Here is a 19,485-nt window from a genome sequence, read left to right on the forward strand (position 1 = left end):
GATGTAGGTACGTGTAATAAATGAATAAATTAATTAATAAATATAAGAGCCCCCAGGTCATTTCACCATCAGTTAAATTTCCCGCGCGAAAATCAGCTTCATTTTCCCAACTCCCATCGCGGACTGAATAGGTGTCGCTAGTGTCGTCCTCCATGGCCCCATGGTGTCGTCCCTATCGGTTTGTCATCATTCCATTACTCTATGAGAGAGCCTCGTCGAAAAGTTACGTTGGTTACGTTTTCCGGTCGGAGTGCTTGCAGCGATAGTGCACTGCTGCTGTGCTGCTAGTACTGCACCTAATAAACATGTGAGGCGTCGAGGAAGCACACCGAGGTAAATATTGCAGCGTTACGAATGAACGCTCGCTTTTCGTTCCTTGAGCGGATGAGGCACGTTAATGAATGGAGGAGATCAGAAATAAACTCAGCCTACGCCCGTGTTCGCTACTCACATGGCGTACGATGCGAGGAGAAGTTCTACTTCGGTCGATCCTTTCGAGAACAGGCGTTTGTGAAACGCTTCACTCGGGAATTGCACTCAATTCAGTGGAGCGTAGCCTACGTTGAATGTGCAAATGACAATGAACAATTGTACGCCCCAATTGCGTCTGTTAGAGCTATGTTAGCTCAAAATCGGTCTATTCGCCGTTTGTTCGTCAGCGTTGCTTATCCCACAGATTAAAGTATTTCCTGTAGCAGCATATGCAGTAATGTCGTCTGCCGCTGCTCGTTCCCGCAGAATCGAGCATGTTGGAAGGTCTAGCGGCATGGGTTCTGAACACTTATGTCGGAGGCTACGTCGAGAACCTCAACACGCACCAGTTGTCAATCGGGCTGCTCAGAGGTGAGTCGCTTATAACGCACTGCGGCTCCTAGTACATCAACCGGTTCACTACACCTTATACCTTGATTGCCAAGTCTGCTGTCGCACATATCCGCATTGTTTACATTTCGCATCGTTTTACAGGTCAAGTTGAATTAGAGAACCTACCGCTCAAGAAGGATGCGTTTCGACATTTGCTGCTCCCGCTGGAAATTAAAGCCGGTAAATACCTCGGAATCGGTATTAGGCACTGTGTCTGTTCTCGCCTGAATAACGCGAAAAGCTTTGTCATACATTTATTTTCCGGCCTGGCTGTGGTTACAGGTTTCATTGGCAAGCTCAGCCTGAAAATTCCTGTGACAAGGTTGCGGAGTGAGCCTTGGCTGATTACCATTGAACAGCTGTATGTCGTTATCGGACCTGTCTCTCTGGATGACGTAAGCCGTGGTTTCTTTTTCCCATTATATAGTTTAAGATTTCAGGGATACTTATATTTCAATGGCCTGCTTATAGTACTAACTGGGAAAACAAAAAAGTCCAATTGTTATTGATGCGTTTAATATCAGGCCATATTTAAAAGGAATGTGTCAGACACTTGCCTCAAGGGCATCAAACCAACAGAATAGTTGCTAGTTTGTATTTTCTTCCCTCTCAAGTTAGTATTTCCCAAGCAACCACCGGGCGGCCATCCATGTACATCCATTCCGGTTTTACCATGTGCGTCCGTGGGCCGTCCGGATTTAACACTTCCGTACGTCCAGTCGGACGCCAGAAATGGGATATATTTTGGATGTTCAGAATCACATTACGAGAAGCTTATGTTCCTGCAATGAATTGTACACCACACAAGACCAACTCATTACCGGGCAGACAGGCACACATGGACACAGTGAACTTGCTTCACATGTTTTGTTAGCGATTCTTAATTCTTATATATCCTTCCCCAAAGAGATCATCGTTACAGTTGGTGAGATGCTTCAAAAAAGTAAAAAAATAGGGCTTAATTTTTGAAATATGTAGATGAAACTTGCAACATAGAAGTCAGGGTGTTGATGTACAAAATATTTTTAATTGAAAAGCGAAGTAGCTTTCTCGTTTTTCGGTTTAGTTTAAGCCATTATTTGATGCTTTGTAGTAACTTTGTACGTCCGCTGGTGGATGTCATTCGGCCTTGTACATCCGTTTCTGGATGTCCACTGTACGTCCAAAAATGTACATCCAAACGTGGACGTACAGTGGATGTACAGTGGCCGTCCGAACTGGGCATTGGATGTTCAGCTGTTTTTCGGACGTCCCACAGATGTCTGTGGTTGCTTGGGTTACTCTATACTTTTATTATGCCATGTCGTGAGTTTCACAAGTGTGTTGTCAAAGTTACTAGCAACATGCTGAGCACCAGGCTGCAGTTACTGTTTCTGGAGCGCTGCTGAAGTCGACTTGTCAAATTTGGCAAACTTCTAGCTGTACTGCATAGCTCAACCTCCTATTATGCTGAAAAGTGGGAGCCTAAAGCATGAGTTTGTCTTTAGCACAAATGAAGGCACAAGGTGCCTTAATGGGATTTTAATTATGACACCTTGACCTTCTCAATTTTAGTGTTAACCTTTTTTGTGGGAACTATAAACATTGCTTTTGTTCGTGAACAATTCAGTTACGCTCGTAATCTGTTTAGACACAACCTTGTGCACTTATTGTGCGTACTCACAGCCAATGACGACAAATTTTGCGAGGAGTGTGTTACAAGACGGATGACACTTTCTTGTACTTTTACGTATAAAAAAGGAAAAGGCATGCAAATTGTCCAAACAACCTACCAGTATTTGTTTATAACTTTCAACTTTAACTTAAGCAAGTGGCTAGACAATGGTGCCAACCTTTAAAGTGTCCGTTTATATCTAAGCTTGATTTCATCGTGGCTTGTTTGTATCATTATGCATTAACCCCATGCAAGTTGATATACCAGTATGTGTTTAAGGTACATTTCTTTATTTGTAAGTTGGCAATGGAATGCTAGTTCTCTATTGGGTAGTTGGTGAGTTTTGCTTATTTCTTTTCTGAAACTTCATGGAGTGTCCTTGCAACTTGCAGTATGACGAAGAGCGTGAAGAGCAGGTGTTGCAAAATGCCAAGGTCGCCAAACTGGATGCCATGGAAGCCAAATGGAAGGTGCGCAGTAACTGCATAAACCTCTGTGATCTGTTTCTAGTGCTCACATCTTGTTACCTTCTTTGGGTACTACGTACATACACTCCTGTCTATTTAGTGGAAGAAAGAACTGAATGCGGAGCTGCTTCATTTTTTTGTGTGTGTTCTGTTTGTTTTTCTGCTGGTTTATTGCCAGTTTTTTTATCCCTATTTCATGTGTTTGCATGCCTTCCAATTTCCAAAGAGAGCCAGGTAGCTTATATTCTTGGAGCTTTGGCATGACGGAAACAAAAAAAATTATATTAGCCTAATGGGATGAGCACTTCGGTTTGTTTTTCCAGAGGCTGAAATAAAACCCAATTTTGCGATTTCTTTTCTACTGAGTATCTTTAGTTGGTGACTTTGCAAGCCATTGCCCACAATAAAAAAAAAACATCATAATTGCACCAATGTTCGTTGCTATTGTAGGGCAGATTTCTAGTGAGAGTGGTTTTTGTGTTTCACAAATTTTGTTTGGTCAAACTCAGTATAAGGGAAAAAAAAACTGCTGTGAAAACTTGGGCATGGGAGAAGTGAGTGGTTTAGGCAGCACTTTCTTTACAAGTTTTTTCGAGCAATGCAACTTATGGAATGAAAAGGAAAAAATTACTGGCTGCATTTTGGGTTCCCACGCCACGCCTGATAAAACTTCATTTTAAGTGCAGAGCACTTTATGAGCTTGCCTTGTCATCTTAGCTCTCTAATGGTCCGTGCGACTGCTGCAATCAGGTGGTGCAGCGAGATAATGGACCCAAGTAGAGCCTTCTGTACTGGGGTCAGGGAGTCACGCTGAGGCTTCGAAAACCACGCGGTTTAAATACTCATAACCGTTCAGACCTCGTGAACTGCTGGCGCTTGTCATACATCTTCCCATTATTTAGCGTAAAGAAAACTGCAGGTACATTTCAGGCAAAATCTCTGTATATAACCGGCAGCCCCACCTTCCTTTAGTTAGTAACGCTTGTTGAGTTGGTTTTTACGATAGGAAGCGAAAAAATCGGCTGCGCAAGAAAGAAATGGCATGTTTGAAATGACGCAGAAAGGCTCCAGCTGCGCAAGAAAAGAATGGCGCGTTCGAAATGATGCAGAAAGACTCCAGTTGAGCAAGAAAAAAAATTACGTGTTCGAAATTACGCAAAACAGCTCCAGCATACAAAATTAAATTAAGCGCAAAAAGACCAGAACTCCCGCTGGCGCAGTTTCAGGCAGGGGGCGTGCGAGCACTGCGAAGGCAGGAAATTTGAAATGCAGCAGTGAGCGGATAACGGCGCTGCAGCCTATAATGGTGAATCACTGCTCTGCACTTCTGACAGCTCTCGCATTAAATGGAATGGCTTTAATTTTTTTTTTTTTTTCAGGCAAGCTATGAATCCAAGCAAGAGCCTTCGTACTATGCATACTCATATGCAGCATGGTTGACCTGTGGCACCTCGGTGATGAGCAACATCATCAAAAATCTTCAGGTGAATTGCTTGCTTTTCAAGGAAGGATGACAACAAAGAACTCTCGCTGTTTTTCTGTTTGCATTGACATCGCTTGGGGTTTTTATTGTTTGAGGGCTGCGTAATTTTACAAGCCAGTGTCACAAAGGAAAATAGAAAGCTTTTTTTTAGAGGGCAAACATTTCTTTCTAACAAGAAAATCGTGGTTGATTCCTCTGTCATAGGAATCGGTAAAGCACGAAAGTGAAATGTGTAGCGAAATCTGCAGCTGAGCATGATTTGCGAGTCGGCGGCTGTCTTGTGGGTGTGCTTGGTGAGCGACTTCCTGCTGCCGGGTCGTTTCGGCAAAGGTGTACTGGCGTCATTTCCGTGACGGATATGACTTCAGCGAAGTCTTGGTGTATACTACCGGCATAAAACACTTTCGTGTTAAAATATAAAACCCGAAAACAAACAACCCGAAGTATAACAAACTCTTTAATTCTAAAGGTTGCTTCCCCGCAAGGAGACCGTGTGTGCAGAAGTGCACCCTTTACAGGCCGCTTGCTTCATTACTGGCGTCACTTCCGTGATGGATATGACGTCAGCAAAATCTTGGTGTATCCTGGAATAAAACACTTTCGTGTTAAAAAAAGCTTCGAAAGGTTACACTTGCTGAAAGGCATTAGAATTGCACTATGGTGAAAGGTGACCTGAAATAAGCACACTGTGCAACTTATTAACGCTGCAATGTGAGCTATATCTGCATGTGAAGTTGAAGTGTCAAATACACTGTTGAATCAACGTTACTTCCTGTATATCTGGTAGCAAAAGCTTGTTTTTCAGTGCTACAAATGGGATCAATCCATGTTATTAGATCGGTTTTTCTTGTTGTAATGTGCAGTCTTGTTTTGCAATCTTTTTGGTTTACAGGCGAGCTTTAATGGATCACTTAGAACTGCACCTAAAAACATTCCAAATGCCCATTATGGGTTTGGAAATCAAGTAGAATTGTCAGAGGCCAACCTGACTGTTCCTAGGATGTCGTTGAAATAAGGCATGCACTTTTTGGTTGTTGCTTTTGGTTCTAGAGTTCTTTATTGTAGGGGAGCAACAGGAAGAGAAGGTGTGGGAGTTTTTTTTTTGTTTTGATTTGTAGGTTTTTTTGGTTCTGATTTTTTAGAGATCCTTGAACGACTTTGTATTCACTAGCAAAGTCTGTGCCATCACTAAAAGGAATAGCAGCCGTTTCGGGAGGGGGGAGGGGGTGCAGCAGCAGCTGGCAGCCTATCATTGGAATTGAAGTGTCCTTTTCATTACAGTCTTGCAGTGGCAGTAGAGAAAGGGGAATCTACAGATAAAGCTGATCACTCGTATTCATCCCTATTCGGGCAGGCCTGAACTGCAGATTGCAAGTGGCATTAGCAGCCTTGTTTTGATGGAGAAAGCAGAAAGCTGTCTGAAGTGTTGTTGTTTACGCCAACTGAGGCAACCTTTAATTTAAAATGCAGTTTTAACATCTAACCACAATTATAATGGGCTTTGGTTTTAAACGCCTCCCCCCTTTTTTTTTTTTTCAACAAACAAAGAGTGCCAATAGTTACAAGCGGCACATAGTGTTTGTAATATTGGTTTCCTCTTTTCATGTTTAATGCCACTGACAATAGGAACTATGTTCTAATGGGACCTAAATTACATTTTCCCAACCATGCAGCCTAACCATCCATTTAGAGCCACTAAATAAGCTATGCTTATTTAGTGATCGAGTCGCACTAGTTGTGGCATGCCCTAACATCTATTTTTTCTTCAGTCCTGTGGGTCTATTTGACAAACATGAACGTTCCAAAGATTTGCTTTGTACTACTTAGTCACTTTTCAGATAAGTTTAGTTCTTCAATTAAGGCCGTCTATTTGTGCCCTTTGTTGCAGAAATGTATTGTTACTGCTTAGTGTTTATGCATGGCTGGCATTTTCCTCCTCCCCCCCCCCCTTTTTTTGTTGTCTAGTTCAAGATTAAAGACATTCACATCAGGTTTGAAGATGGATGTACGGACCCTCAAAACCCATTTGCTTGCGGAATCACAATCCAAACGGTGTCATCGCAGGCTGCAGCAGCAGATGATGTAAGTAAAAAAAAAAAAAAATACTTCTGCATTCGTTTCTTGAAAATAACCAGCACGTAGCTTTGCATCTTGTGGTTTCACACGATTTAAACCTTAACATCAAGTGCAGTGTCCTGCAAAGCCATGGTTAGAAACGTGCAAACAACTGATTACCCATTTGCAAGCTTCAAGAAGGTGTCAAAGTCATGGTTATTTAGTAGCCAAAAGTCTTGCTCATTTTGTAAGGAACTATTTGTCTTTACAAGCCAGGTACCAAAGTTTTTTGATACGCTTAATTCTAGATACAACCACGAAATTATGGGGCACCATTAATCTCGTGCATTGAAACCTGCTATTTTGAAAGTTTTCACAAATAGGTTAAACTCGTCTCCCAAGTTCAAATGAAATGAGGTTACAACCCTTTGGTGGGACTGTAGACTTCCCTTGGATTGCTGCTTATTTGAAATGGGAAGAACACAAACTCATTGACTCTGAAATTGAATTAATAAGGAGCACGTGGCTGCCTTGTTGCTTGCTGCCAAATAGATTACAGACTTGGGCTAGTTGGTACATTACAACAAGGAAAAACTGCGCTGAAAACGAGTTGACTAAGCACACAAGGCACACATCTGCACCTTGCGTGCCCATTTGCCTTCTTTTGTCCTCTTTTTCTGCTCAGTTTTTCATTGTCATACTGCCAGTTAATTTTCCCAAACATTGTTTATTTTTGTGCAAGCACATTTAGCACATCATAAGATTGTGGAGATTTTCTCGGGTGTTCGCATTCTGATTTTGCTGTACCTGGAGGTGATAATTGAAATTCCCTTTTTTATTTTTTTATTTTCAAGGTGCAGTGGTTATATTACATTGTGTATTGGGCTGTTTTGGAAGCTTATTAATGCATAACAAGCTCAGTTGCCCTTCTGACTTCTGCATTGGTGCAAACTGCCGTAACGAATAAACCATCAGCGGTCAACTTTGAATTTCCCGTAGTACCATTTATACTCCTGCATCACTGTTAGTATGAATTGCAGAATGTGAATCCACAAGAACCCGCTGCAGTGGCTCAGTGGCTAAGGCGTTGTGATGCTGAGCACAAGGGACGCGGGTTTGATTCCCGGCTGCGGGGGCCGCTTTTTTGATGGAGGCGAAATACAAAAACGCCCGTGTGTACAAGATTTCGGCGCATGTTAAAGATTTCCAGATAGTCAAAATTAATCCGGAGCCCTCCACTACAGTGCCCCTTATTGCTTGCATTGCGTCGGCACATTAAACCCTAGTAGTAGTATAAATGTTTATTTGCCACAAATACAATCGATCAAATCAATCTGAAAGACAGTACAAGAAAAGGGAATCCACCGGTGGTCGGGGTTGTGGTAAAGCTCCAATCGAGTGGGAAGTTCACCCGGCTTGCACAGGAAATCGCCCCTATGGAAAGGGGCGGCTGCAAAAACGCAGGAACTTTTTTTTTTTTCTGCCAGTTTTTTTTTCTGCCAGTTGTACATTATTTCACTAAGGGAAGTAAAAAGGACTAAGCTGTTACTTACCCATTTTTTATTTCTTTCTTCAAAGTACATATTGTGCTGCACCTTATCTCACCTTTACTTTTCCCTTTTTTCGAGTGCTGTAGGCCCTCCATGAGAACAAAAAACATGCGCTCGAATGGTGAATATTTACTTCAACTACTCTAGCTTTAAGTTGCTGTGCTTAGGCTCCTCTAGAATCAGGTGCAAGATTTTGTCTCCGTAAGCTTGCTGCCAAAGTTGAGTTTGGCTTTGAGCAGTGTGGGAGCTTTGTTTCAGACGTAAGGGGCCTTGGCTTTTCAACAGTGTCCTGTAAACACGTCGTCCCCCTTGATGACAGGCTGCCCAGCCGCCACCAGCCTCGGAAGCCGCTGACGACGTTGCGCACCAGTCTCTGCAGCTGAGTGGCTTTGCGGCGTACTGGGACAGCGATGTAACCCTGTTGGGAGGCCTGGACATCATGGCCATGGCGGTGAGTGGGCTGCTGCCCCCCCCCCCCCCCCATCTGTTTCTGTCGGCTTATAGGCCCCACGGGACGTTGCTTGTGCCCGGTCGGCTCTGTTCCTGTTGTCTTCTACTGGGACACGATTGCAGTTGCAGATGAGTTTTTCAGAGTACAGTGCCGTCATCAGTTGGTGCTTGCTGGCTATAATGGCGAGGAAGGACATTAGGCATCATGCTTAGAAGGGCTCATGGGTCTTCGGGACCGGAAAATTGCCCAAAAAATCATTTTTTTAGGTATCACTTTTCTCTTGATTTTCAGTTTTTCCTCCAAAAATTCCGTATTTGAACAGTGCCAGGTGTTTATAAAAGCCATGGAGGCCCGATTTCAACAAAGAAATAACAATTTTCCTATGATTCCCTTTCATTGAATAGTTTTTTTCCTATCGTTCTCAAGAACAATCAAGAAAATTTTGTAATTACCTCAGAAACTAGTTACCTCACATCAAAACTAATTAGGTATTTGAAACCAGCTAAAAAAACTGGAGAAGCCCATGAAGTTTCGTTAAAATTGGTTGGAAAGAAAAAAAAAAAGTTTCTAAGACCAGTGTACCCCTTTAAAAGGGTACACGAAGACAACACAACTGCCCCAGTGAATGTTGTTTTCTCTCCCCCCTTGACCAGCTTTGTAATTTCCCATTGCACGATGTCAGCAGTGATGTCAGAGTAAACGGCGCGTTTACTCTATGATAGCAACAAAGCAGTGCGATTGATCACAACTGTACTAATCACACAATCATTTTTATTGGTGGTAGCCTTTGTTGGCAGCTTCCAATCGCTCCAATTCGTCTCTTTGACTTCTAGGGTTGCCACCTTTCCCCGAGAAAAAAACCGGCCCTTCGGGGGAGGGGGGGTGGGGGGGGGGGGCGTGGTGTATAGAATATTTAGTTTGTGTTTAAAAAAGACGCCACGTTTTTGACATGCGGCGCCATTTATTGTAGCGTTTTCTTAGAGAGAAATCAACATAACATTTGTACTGAAAGTGATTGAGAGCTTGGTTATTGCTCTGTATGTGCTTTGCTGAAAAGTAACCGCAATTTCTGACCACGGCGGCAGCATTTCGTCGTTTTGTTCCTATCTTAGCTACCCCTTCATCTCAGGCAGCGCGCTCGCCCGCGTATTTTCTCTGCTCGCGCGTCTTTGCGCAGCTTGTCAACACATATTTATCGTCTTAGTTGTTGAATTGACGCTTATAAAACACCAATACGGACATAATCACGGCACGATCGAGGGCCAAAAAACCGGCCAATGACGGCCGGTTTTAAGTATGGACCGGCAACCGGCCCGCTGTTTAAAAAACCGGTCGGGCCGTTCCAAAACCGGGCAGCTGGCAACCCTATTGACTTCACAGGGGCAGGATAAGCAAGTTACTGGTGGGCTTCCAGTCTTTCATCCATTTCTGTTAATGCTGGCATCATTGTGTTTGGGTCAGTTTGAGTGACGTAGACTAGCATTTGGTCTTTGTGGCCCCTTTAAGGTCGGACACTGCTCTTAAAACAACTTGTTCTAATTTTCAAGTAAACTCCGTGAAACTTGTCAGTCTTGCTGCTTTATTGCTCTGGTTTCAAATATAGCATTATTTTTTGAATCAGTCAATTAGTTACCAAGATAATTAGAAATAATTAGTCATTTTTGGAGGAACAATACACAAAACAGTGCTAGTCATAAAACCGTAATCTTTCTGTTTTCCTATGCTATGAACCCTGGTGAGTGCAATAAGAGATTCGGTTTTTTGATGCACCGCTTGGAACTAATTTTACAGCTCATTAAACCTTTGTGATACTAGTGTCAAGGAACCATTTCGAATGCCCATTTCCGACACTGAGGTTTAATGAGCTGTAAAATTAGTTCCAAGCAGGGCTCTGGATTAATTTTGACCACCTGGGGATCTTTAACGTGCGCCGAAATCTTGAGCACACGGGTGTTTTTGCTTTTTGCCTTCATCAGAAAAGCGATATTGAATTCGCGTCTTTGGGCTTAGCATCACAACCCCTTAACCACTGAGCCACCATGGCAGGTCAGCAACAATAATCGTTGGTGCTGCAATTGGTTAATTTTTGTTTTCATACGCTTGGACATTGAGGGGGAAAGGAAAAGCTTGAAATAATTAACATCATTAATTCCCGAGTCCATCTTGCCTGTAGAGCAAAATTTATGCTAGTTTCTGTAGTGCCCCCGAGTGCGGTTATGGTGAAGCATGCAGTTTGAACCGGTTTTCGTTGCGTCACTCATTACTTAAAACATTGCTACTAACTAATGTTCACAAAGGTGTTATTACCAGTAAACCCAGATGTTGCGATCGTTCTAGTTTTGAATTCAAATCGAATAGTGCTTGATCTCATTCTTGGATTCGTAGTTTTTTTAACTGTTAATGTTTGAATTCGTATATAATTGGGAACTTTGAATATTTGAAGTTTTTTCCCTAACACATGAAGAAGTTGTTGCTACTCTGAGCTTGCATTTTGCCTATTTTGCTGGACGTGAGCCAAGCGGACTTTCTCTAATTGGTTTTGTAAAACCTGTTAGAGCTGCCATGTGCAATGACGGCAGCTGCACAGATAATTTTAGCTGAGTTTCCTGTGCTTTGGCATTATGCTTGTTATCTTCCACGAGTTTTATGATCTCTGATTGGCGTGAAGGTTGCACACAAATCACTTTGAATGCCGCCTTTGTTTCAAGCACAAATGATAAAACCCTCACAGATAGTGCGCAATAAAGCGGCTGCCTGAGCCGTGGAAATTAGGGTTATTCACAATAGCTGTCCTTTTATTGTGTAAAAAGTAATTGCCTTCCGAATTTTCTTTTCCATATTTACTTTTTGCTGCACAGGGATTCATTTCGAAAGGAGGTTGGAGGGAAGAAGCAAAGTGATGGCCTTATATTGCACTTATTTTTCACAGCTTTCCTGTGATTTAAAACAAGTTGAGACACTAAATTTATAAAAAAAAATGTTCAGTGCATATTTTTTTTTAACTTGAAGTTCGAAGTAATAAATGGTACTACTTGATGTTTGAATTTTTTTGTTGCTGTTTGAAACTGTCTGATTGAATTCGATTCAACCCGCAATTCCTATGGTCGCACACCTCTAGTAATGGCCGTTTCAGCAAACCAAAATAAAACAAGTTTTTATTTAATGGTGATGTTATTCAAGTTCGCTAATAATTTTGCTTAATTAGTGTCACTATGGGCAGGTCTCCCACTTTTGGGGTTTGTTTAGAAATTACCTATAAAATAAAGGGCAAGAAATAAGTCATGAGTTGTTACACTTTGTGAAGGTGGATGACGAGCAAAGCTTTTCTAGCACACGACATTAAGATGACACAGAATTTAGGGGCAAAGGTATGAGCAAACTTTATTTCTCTTGAGCATTGACGGTGGTCATTCCTAAGGAGGCACATTCATGCTCGCACACACTTTATTTTGAGTCTATTGATCTTTCAAATGGGGCCTGTTGATAACTAATCTACTCAAGATGCATATCCAAGTGATGAGACGTACCTGTTTGAGGCCTAAGTCTTGTTGTGATCTCACAAATGGTATGAATATTGTAGTGAGAAGACTTGTACCATCTTGGCGCCATTGCTCATTACCCATGGCTGTGCTTATAGGTCCACTATGTTGCTGTCATCGTAAGCAATAATGGTGCCTGGAAGGCTGTGAGCGTTACCCTGGCAAATGCTTGTGTTTTCCCCCACCTTGCTTGTGAACTTGATGTAGACCTATGGTGGTTGTGAAGGAAAGTTTTGAAATCCACCTCAATGCAGCCATACGGCTACAAAGGAAGGCTGTACAGCTTTCCTTTGGTCGATTAACACCTGTCCATGACTTCGAGTTGTTGATCAATTCGCTCTCGCACTACAAACGACTAGCTTCCTGGTTAGCTCTGTTGGTAGAGCAACTGCTCCGGTTAAGCGGTGGTCCCTGGTTCTAGCTCCAGAGCGACTCATTCTTCAACTGTGAAGTTTCTGAGAAAGCTGTACAGCTTTCCTTTGTAGCCGTAAGGCTGCATTGAGGTGGATGTTAATTTTCCTTCCCAGAAACTTACTCCACCTTGGGGATTTCTCCTAATCTGGGCAACTAACACCTACGGCGGTTGTGTGTTTCTGTGCGTGCGCAGGAGGCCATGAAGAAGCAGCAGACGCATGCGCTGAGCAGCGCGCGTGCCGTGCGTCCCCACGCGTACCTGCTGTCCACCACAAGCTTCCAAGCACAGATCTCACGCAACTGCTCCCCGCAGCCGCTGAGGCTGCGGTCCAAGCCGCGGCTCACGTGCAACCTGCAGCTGGAGAAGTTTGCCCTCACTCTCAACGAGGTGACTGCACCGCTCCCACGTCTTGTCTCACAGCAAAGCTGGCCTAGAGTCGAATACATGAGGGGACATTGAACTTTTCGTTGGGTGGACATTTTAAGTGCAGAGCTCTTCAGGGCCGCGCCTTGTCGTTGTAGCTCACTCGCTGGACCCAAGTAGAGCCGGCGTTCCGGCGTAGCCGCTATCATCGCGGCGTAACCCAGGGGCTTTGAAAGCCAAGCGTTTTATATAGTCATAAGCATTCAAAACTCGTGAACCGCTGGCGCTTGTCATACATCTCCCCATTGCTTAGCGTTAAGAAAACTGCAGGCACATTTGAGCCAAAATGTACGTAATTAACTGGCAGCACCTGCATTCATTTAGTTTGGAACGCTTGTTGGGTTTATTTTTACAATAGTAAGCGAAAAAAAGTGGAAGTGCAAAGCCGGCACGTGCGGGACAAAAAGCAAGCACAAAAAGAACAGAACTCCCGCTGGCACAGTTTCAGGCAGGGTTGTGCGTGAGCACTGCAGAGGCGGGTAATTTGAATTGCATTGGGTGGTAGCAGTGAGCGGATAACGGCACTACAGCCCGTTATGGTGAATCACTGCTCTGCACTTCTGACAGCTTTCACACTGAGTGGAATGGCTTTAATTTTTACACTGGAGCTGTTATAGGCTAGGTTCCGAACAAAACTGTGTGCGTCAACAGGGTGTGTAGAAAAATGTGTAAAAAAAAATTTAATCTTGCAGCAAAGTTGACTTTCCAGTGAATGCTGTGTACCTCTCAATCTAACGTATGTACCTTGAAAAAAATGCGCTGAAATTGATTGCTGGGACGATTCTATCATTACGCTGAGTTTTATTGTCATATTATTGTCATTATTGTCATAGTTAGTTCACAGTGAGGTTGTAAATATGGAATTCCGAGCTGCTGTCAGTGCATGGCCATCTTTGGGGGAGTATGGTTACAGGAAACAGCTGTAACTAGTTTTACCGAAACTATCCCGAAACAAATTATGTGACAATTAGCCACTAAGATGACTCTGACGTTACACTGAGTTGCATCTACTTTTCATTATTACGTAGTTCACAGTGGAGTTGTGTAAGTATTGGGGAAGTCCGCTGTCGATACATGGGTCTCTAAGGGGGAGAAACAGACAGTCGTACGTTTGTCTGCTAGAACAAAATTTTAGTCCATCCATATTCCACTGAGCTAATTAAGGGGAGACGCGGGTCTTGGAATCCCGAAATTTGGCCAAAAAATCGATTTTTAGAAATCGCCATTTTCGGAAAGTAGAGCTATTTTTCTACCGGTTAGCAAAATATCCAAACCCAGGAGTACGTATTTGAGCCATAATATCAATTTATAGCACCAACGCCCGCTAAAATCGGCCAAGATTCGACGCGAAAATAGCATTTTTTCGACGACTCGCCCCTCGGGTTCTACATGCGCCACGGCGTCCATCTTGGTCTCATTCGAAAGCGCGTCTTTTCGTTTTCAATTCCCCGCCAGAACCACTCCGTTTCGTCCGTTGGTTGCGAGTAAAACCGGGGTAGAAAAGAGACGGATCGCGCCGCCTAATTGGTTACTGACTGCACGTGACCGCAGGGCGCAACCTCATTGGCTGGGCGCCGTGGGTCGTCTGCTCGGCACTCTCATCACAGGGCAACGGCTCATGTATTCGTTTATGCGAGGACCGGCAAAAGCCCCGCATGGCGTAAAAATAAAGTAAAGATGTCTATCGATAACCGCAAGGAAGAACAGGCATTATTAAAAGCACCTGAAATACGATTTTCTGCTCCTGTGACGACGACATATCGCGAGAACGGCGCCGAGACGGAGGTAGGCTTAGCGCCCGTGCGGGCTGCCGAGACGATAGCGTAGCGATATGATTACGCCTGCGGGGGCACTAAGGTGCGTCTATCTTTCGATCAGCAGCAAATAGAAAGAAAAGAAATGATAAAGTGGAGGATGCCGCATGCCGACGTCGCAAGGGAAGTGTGTTCATTCTGTTATCAACGATGCTGCGGCGGTTCGGCCCGCACTCCGGCGCGCGCTTACACGTCGGCAGGTTACCATATAGATGAGCGATTTGAGAATCATAAATGTTCGCACTGTGCACAATGTGCGTTGGTGACGTGATATACGAGTAGATTAAACCGAAAACGTGGTTATCCCACCCAGCCAAGCGCATGCACGTTACAGAACAGTGGCGGGCATTCCGTTACCAGCCCCTTCGCTGCAACTCACTTCACGCGATGCAAATCCGATTTGATTGCTACAAATGAAGCAGTAACATAACAAAATAGCGTTTACAACTGTGGTGCACGCTCGGCACCTCAGCCCTAGTCGCCAAAGAGAGACGGCGCGATGCCAACAGCATAAAAATTGAAGCAACGTTCTGGCTTTGCTTTTGTTCAGTTTTTCTGCCAGGTGCCATCTGTAGACAGAGGATTTCATAATTTTCCCACCAACTGATTTCAGCAAACTTGGTATGCTCGTGTTGAGCGCAACGCGAGCTACATTCTAGAACCTTTCTTTTTTTCATATGCTCAATAGATAAAACTGTCACTTGTAGTAAAACTTCAACTGCGATTTTCTCAGCTTCCCTTTTTTTGCATATGTGCCTAGCCTTACAGGGGTTTTGAGGTAGTTTTTTTCAAAGGATTTCTACAAGTGTTATACCGTTGAATTCGGGATAAAATGAACTGCATGCTGAAGCTATTTTAATTGGCTCATTTTGCCTCAAATAAATGTTATGAGTAATAATTAGAGGTCATTAAGTTTTCAGAAAACTGTACTTGGCATAATTAGATTAATTCTATCCAATCAACTATCTTTACAGGAATATAAATAGCTTCAGCATGCATGGCAGGTCTTAAGCTACACATCCATACCATTTATTTAAAAAAAAATTGAATAAAAAGTTCCTTAAAGGCCCGTAAGAAATTACTTAATTAGGCTCCAGTGTTTTCTTTATAACTCAAAAAATAATTCTACCACTTGAAAACTAATTACATATTTGAAATGAGGAAGACAAAACACATATGCACAGTGATTTTCATTATCACAGACCAATTAATAAAAAAGTTCATTTCAAGACCCACGTCTCCCCTTAACTTGGAAGTATGTTCAATCGCAAATTACAAACGTGTTTGTCTCATGCACTTCTTGGACTGTGGCCAGCTCCACTGGTCATCCTTCTTCACAGAGTGGAAGGGCAGTGAATTTTTCTTTTTATTGGCTGGTTCCCTCCTTTGTTTGGATATCGAAAGTTTGCACAACAAACGTCCCTTCATAAGCGTCGCTTCGCCATTTATATTTGGATGAATTTGTTGCGGTAGCTATTGTAGAGTGCTGCTTGAGAGATGAAGCACTTTGTTATGAAGTTTGGTGCGTGCATGTTTTATGACTTATTTTTGTTAGTATTGTGGTTTCCACAGTTAGATTAATGCCTGCAATGGTGCTACAGTTTGTATGCATGGTCAGCCTCTGTCAGATGTCTAGGAGCATGACATAAAAGAGAAACAATTGCAAGATTAAGAAAGAAGCGATATTAGAGCAGAAGTCAGCGGCTTGGAGAGCAATCTTTGAGCAGTGCTCTCAGTGCAGTTTCAAGTCTGTTCATTACTATTAGAATTTATAGGGGTTGATGGAATGTTCCCTTAATTGTTGTATATAGAGCACTGCAGGGATGTGGCAGTCCTTGCTTGAGATGGCAGTCCACTGGGACAGTGTTCCACTTATCGTCATCTATAATCCTACCTTACAACGTTATGTCCCTTTTCTTCAATGTTATCAATTCCAGCCACCACAATTCCAAGCATCATGCACCAACAAACTAAATTTGTACCTGCCCCGCTTTCGTTTCCCCACGTTCTACCACGCTTATGAATGGCACTTAAAACTTCTTTAAAGTTCTGACCAAAAAGTGTGGCCGTTGTTTGTTTCTCAACTTGTTTCTCCCCAATGCCTTTGTGTCGTTTTCATAGGAGCAATATCGGCAAATGGTGTTTTGCCTGCGAGAGCTAGAGAGGACCAACGTGTCGTGGAAGTACAGGCGGTGGAGACCTGCTGTTGATGTCCGTGGAAAGTAAGCATCACTTTTTATTTGCCTCGTTATGCACTGAGGTGTGTGATTGATAAAAACCTTAACACCCATTCATAATGTAAGCAGGGTGTCTACCAACCGGGAAAACCAGGAAAACCGGGAATTCTCAGGGATTTTGAATAGTCTGGAAAAAATCAGGGAAAACTCAGGGAATTTGACAAATTTGTGCTTCTATCAGGGAAAATTAGCTGTAATAAAACACGGTAATGCTGGCTCGAGTAACAGAGCGAGTCGAAAGCGTACAGTTTCCCCGTGCTGCCTCTGATGGCGCCGTCTGATGCAGAGAATGCGCTTCGTGCGGATCGCAAGTGAGCTATTCGACCGCTTCGACGACCCCCCGACCCTGCCTCCCCACTCCGCGTACGTTGCGCGCCGCGACAACCGCGATAGCTTTTTGCAGCAGCTACAGGTGAAGGGGGATGCGGTAAGTGTGCTACTCCGCCTCGGCCGCCGGGGGTGCCGGCGTGGCGCGTTGCTCCCCCATTCTCTCCGCGCAGTAGCATGCAGTAGCTTCAACACCTGGTGCCATCTACTGCTGTTTCTAGTAAGTTGACACGTGAATTTGGCGTAATAAAAAAAAAACATTTTCCTTCATTTTAAAAGTTAAAAGTTTGCAGTTGTGTTATAAATACGTCTTAAATATCGAATATATACATTGTACCCTGTTTCAAGAGCTGATTTTTAACTGCAAGCCGGCACTATATTTCGCTGCGTAGGAAGACACTGTGCGTGTTTTGGCTCCGTACCTTTCGCTGCGCGCCAAACGAATTTGACGCGGAGTGTACGCAGTGTAGGTGCGGTGGTTGTGATTTCGAACGTGAATCCCAAATCAACTCTCTGCGCTTGTCCTGTGCAACGCGTTGATGTGACAAGTATGACGACTTTTAAGTGCACTTTCGTCCAAGACTGGACGAATCCGGAACACTGCCAGTTTGCAGCCTGGGTTAGGCCCGTTGAAAGTAACACGAACGCGGCCTACTGTGTGCTGTGCAGAAAACAGTTTTCGCTCAGCAACATGGGAAGAAGAGCTTTGACAAGTCACGTGGAAAGTAAGAAGCACCGACTTGCTGCGACCGGAGCCGCAACACCCTCTGTAACTTCGTTTTTCACTACGATCTCTGGTCGCCCAGCGAATTGTCTTCGACGCCGTGTCGTCGGCTGGAGGAGTTGCCAGTGTACCGTTGACGAAGAGGATGCTTCAAATGGTGCGTGGGGCGAATGCGCGATGGAAGGAAGAGCTGGAGAGGACGAGAAAAGAAAGAGCCGATGCATTGAGGAATCAACGGGAAAGGAAACGTGCGGCCACCGCTTTGAAGGAGCTTGAGCTCAAGAAGCAGAAAGTGTTGGCTGATGCCGAGATGAAGGTGTCCCTGATCCAAACCGAAATAAACTCTTTAAAGCAGTGAAATTTTGCTTTTTTTTTGCGTTGTTTTTTAATGAAATAAACATTACTTGTTACCATTCAAACTGTATTATGTCTTTTCTTATTTTATAACATGCTTATTAGAGTGTGACAGCATCTGGCGACATGGTGTCGGCCTGCCTTGCCCTAAAACGAAGTTCTGTGTCACTCAGGGAATTTAGCAAAATCACTCAGGGAAAACCTGGAAAACTCAGGGAATTTGAAAATGTCAACTTGGTAGACACCCTGGTAAGATTGCAATTGTGCCTGTTACTTCTACGTTTCAGAAATGTTTATGTATCAGACGTACATTTCGGAATGAAACATAAATTACTCTCATTTTTGACATTTTCGCGGATGGGGAAGGAACTCTTCTACGAGTGGTGTTTTTGAGAACCTCAATCAGGAACATTACTGGATTTACCTGCAGTGTTGCTTCTGGGAATTGTGCAGTGCGAGGCAGTGGTGGCAGTTTGCGGTCCAAGCACACGTGAACCACCTGACCAAGAAACGCAGCCAGGCCACCTGGGAGTTTGCGCTGAAGCGGGCCAAGCAGGTGAAGACATACGTGGACACCTACTACTGCCACCTCTCCAAACCTGAGTGCCTCACAACCGAAATGCAGGCAGGTGGCCCACCCCCCTTACCGTTGCTTTCACTTCTGATCCGTCTTCATTGTAGTGTGTGTGTGTGTGAGCTGAAATGTGACGTACTTGTGCCATCGTAATAGCTTAGCATCATTATGATGTGAACTACATTCTAATCCATCGTTTCATTTTTGTGCAACAAGGAGTTTGGTGCTTGCTGAGCAGTTCTGCATTTTAAAAATTGACGATCGGGCATCATCACTTCTGTTACCTCCAGAAAGAGAAGAACCTGCTCGAGAAGCAGCTGGAGCTGGAGACGCTGCTGTCCTTGCGAGAACTGGTGATACAGAAAGTGCGCAGGGAGCAGGTGAGTGTGGGACCTGGTTTGCTTGCATCTAGGCACTGCTGATGTATCGCACTTGCTTCCTCACCTCACAGTTTTCGTAGGTTACGGCACCATGCTTGTTAAAGCTGTCACATTTACGATCATTCTATAACCATCAGAAGTTGTGACTATCTGTTTATTTTTTTTTAGTAATTG

General features: G+C 43.7%; 1 protein-coding gene across 2 annotated transcripts in view; it reads left to right on the forward strand.

Annotated features, from left to right (window-relative positions):
* Window positions 1–203: 203 nt before the first annotated feature.
* Vps13d (vacuolar protein sorting 13D) overlaps window positions 204–19,485 on the forward strand; it is a 129,355-nt gene continuing 110,073 nt past the window's right edge. For both annotated transcript variants that reach the window (XM_077676610.1, XM_077676611.1), the window contains exons 1-12: window positions 204–333; window positions 739–843; window positions 967–1,044; window positions 1,147–1,259; window positions 2,911–2,988; window positions 4,365–4,469; window positions 6,434–6,550; window positions 8,393–8,524; window positions 12,671–12,865; window positions 16,837–16,937; window positions 18,811–18,986; window positions 19,226–19,311. In XM_077676610.1, the coding sequence (XP_077532736.1) occupies window positions 747–843; window positions 967–1,044; window positions 1,147–1,259; window positions 2,911–2,988; window positions 4,365–4,469; window positions 6,434–6,550; window positions 8,393–8,524; window positions 12,671–12,865; window positions 16,837–16,937; window positions 18,811–18,986; window positions 19,226–19,311 (1,278 nt within the window). In that variant the 5' untranslated portion in view covers window positions 204–333; window positions 739–746. The remainder of the gene's footprint in view (window positions 334–738; window positions 844–966; window positions 1,045–1,146; window positions 1,260–2,910; window positions 2,989–4,364; window positions 4,470–6,433; window positions 6,551–8,392; window positions 8,525–12,670; window positions 12,866–16,836; window positions 16,938–18,810; window positions 18,987–19,225; window positions 19,312–19,485) is intronic.

The sequence above is a fragment of the Haemaphysalis longicornis genome, unplaced genomic scaffold, assembly GCF_048455015.1.
Source record: "Haemaphysalis longicornis isolate Haplotype H1 unplaced genomic scaffold, Haemaphysalis longicornis Haplotype H1 scaffold_7, whole genome shotgun sequence".
Taxonomy (NCBI): Eukaryota; Metazoa; Arthropoda; class Arachnida; order Ixodida; family Ixodidae; genus Haemaphysalis; species Haemaphysalis longicornis.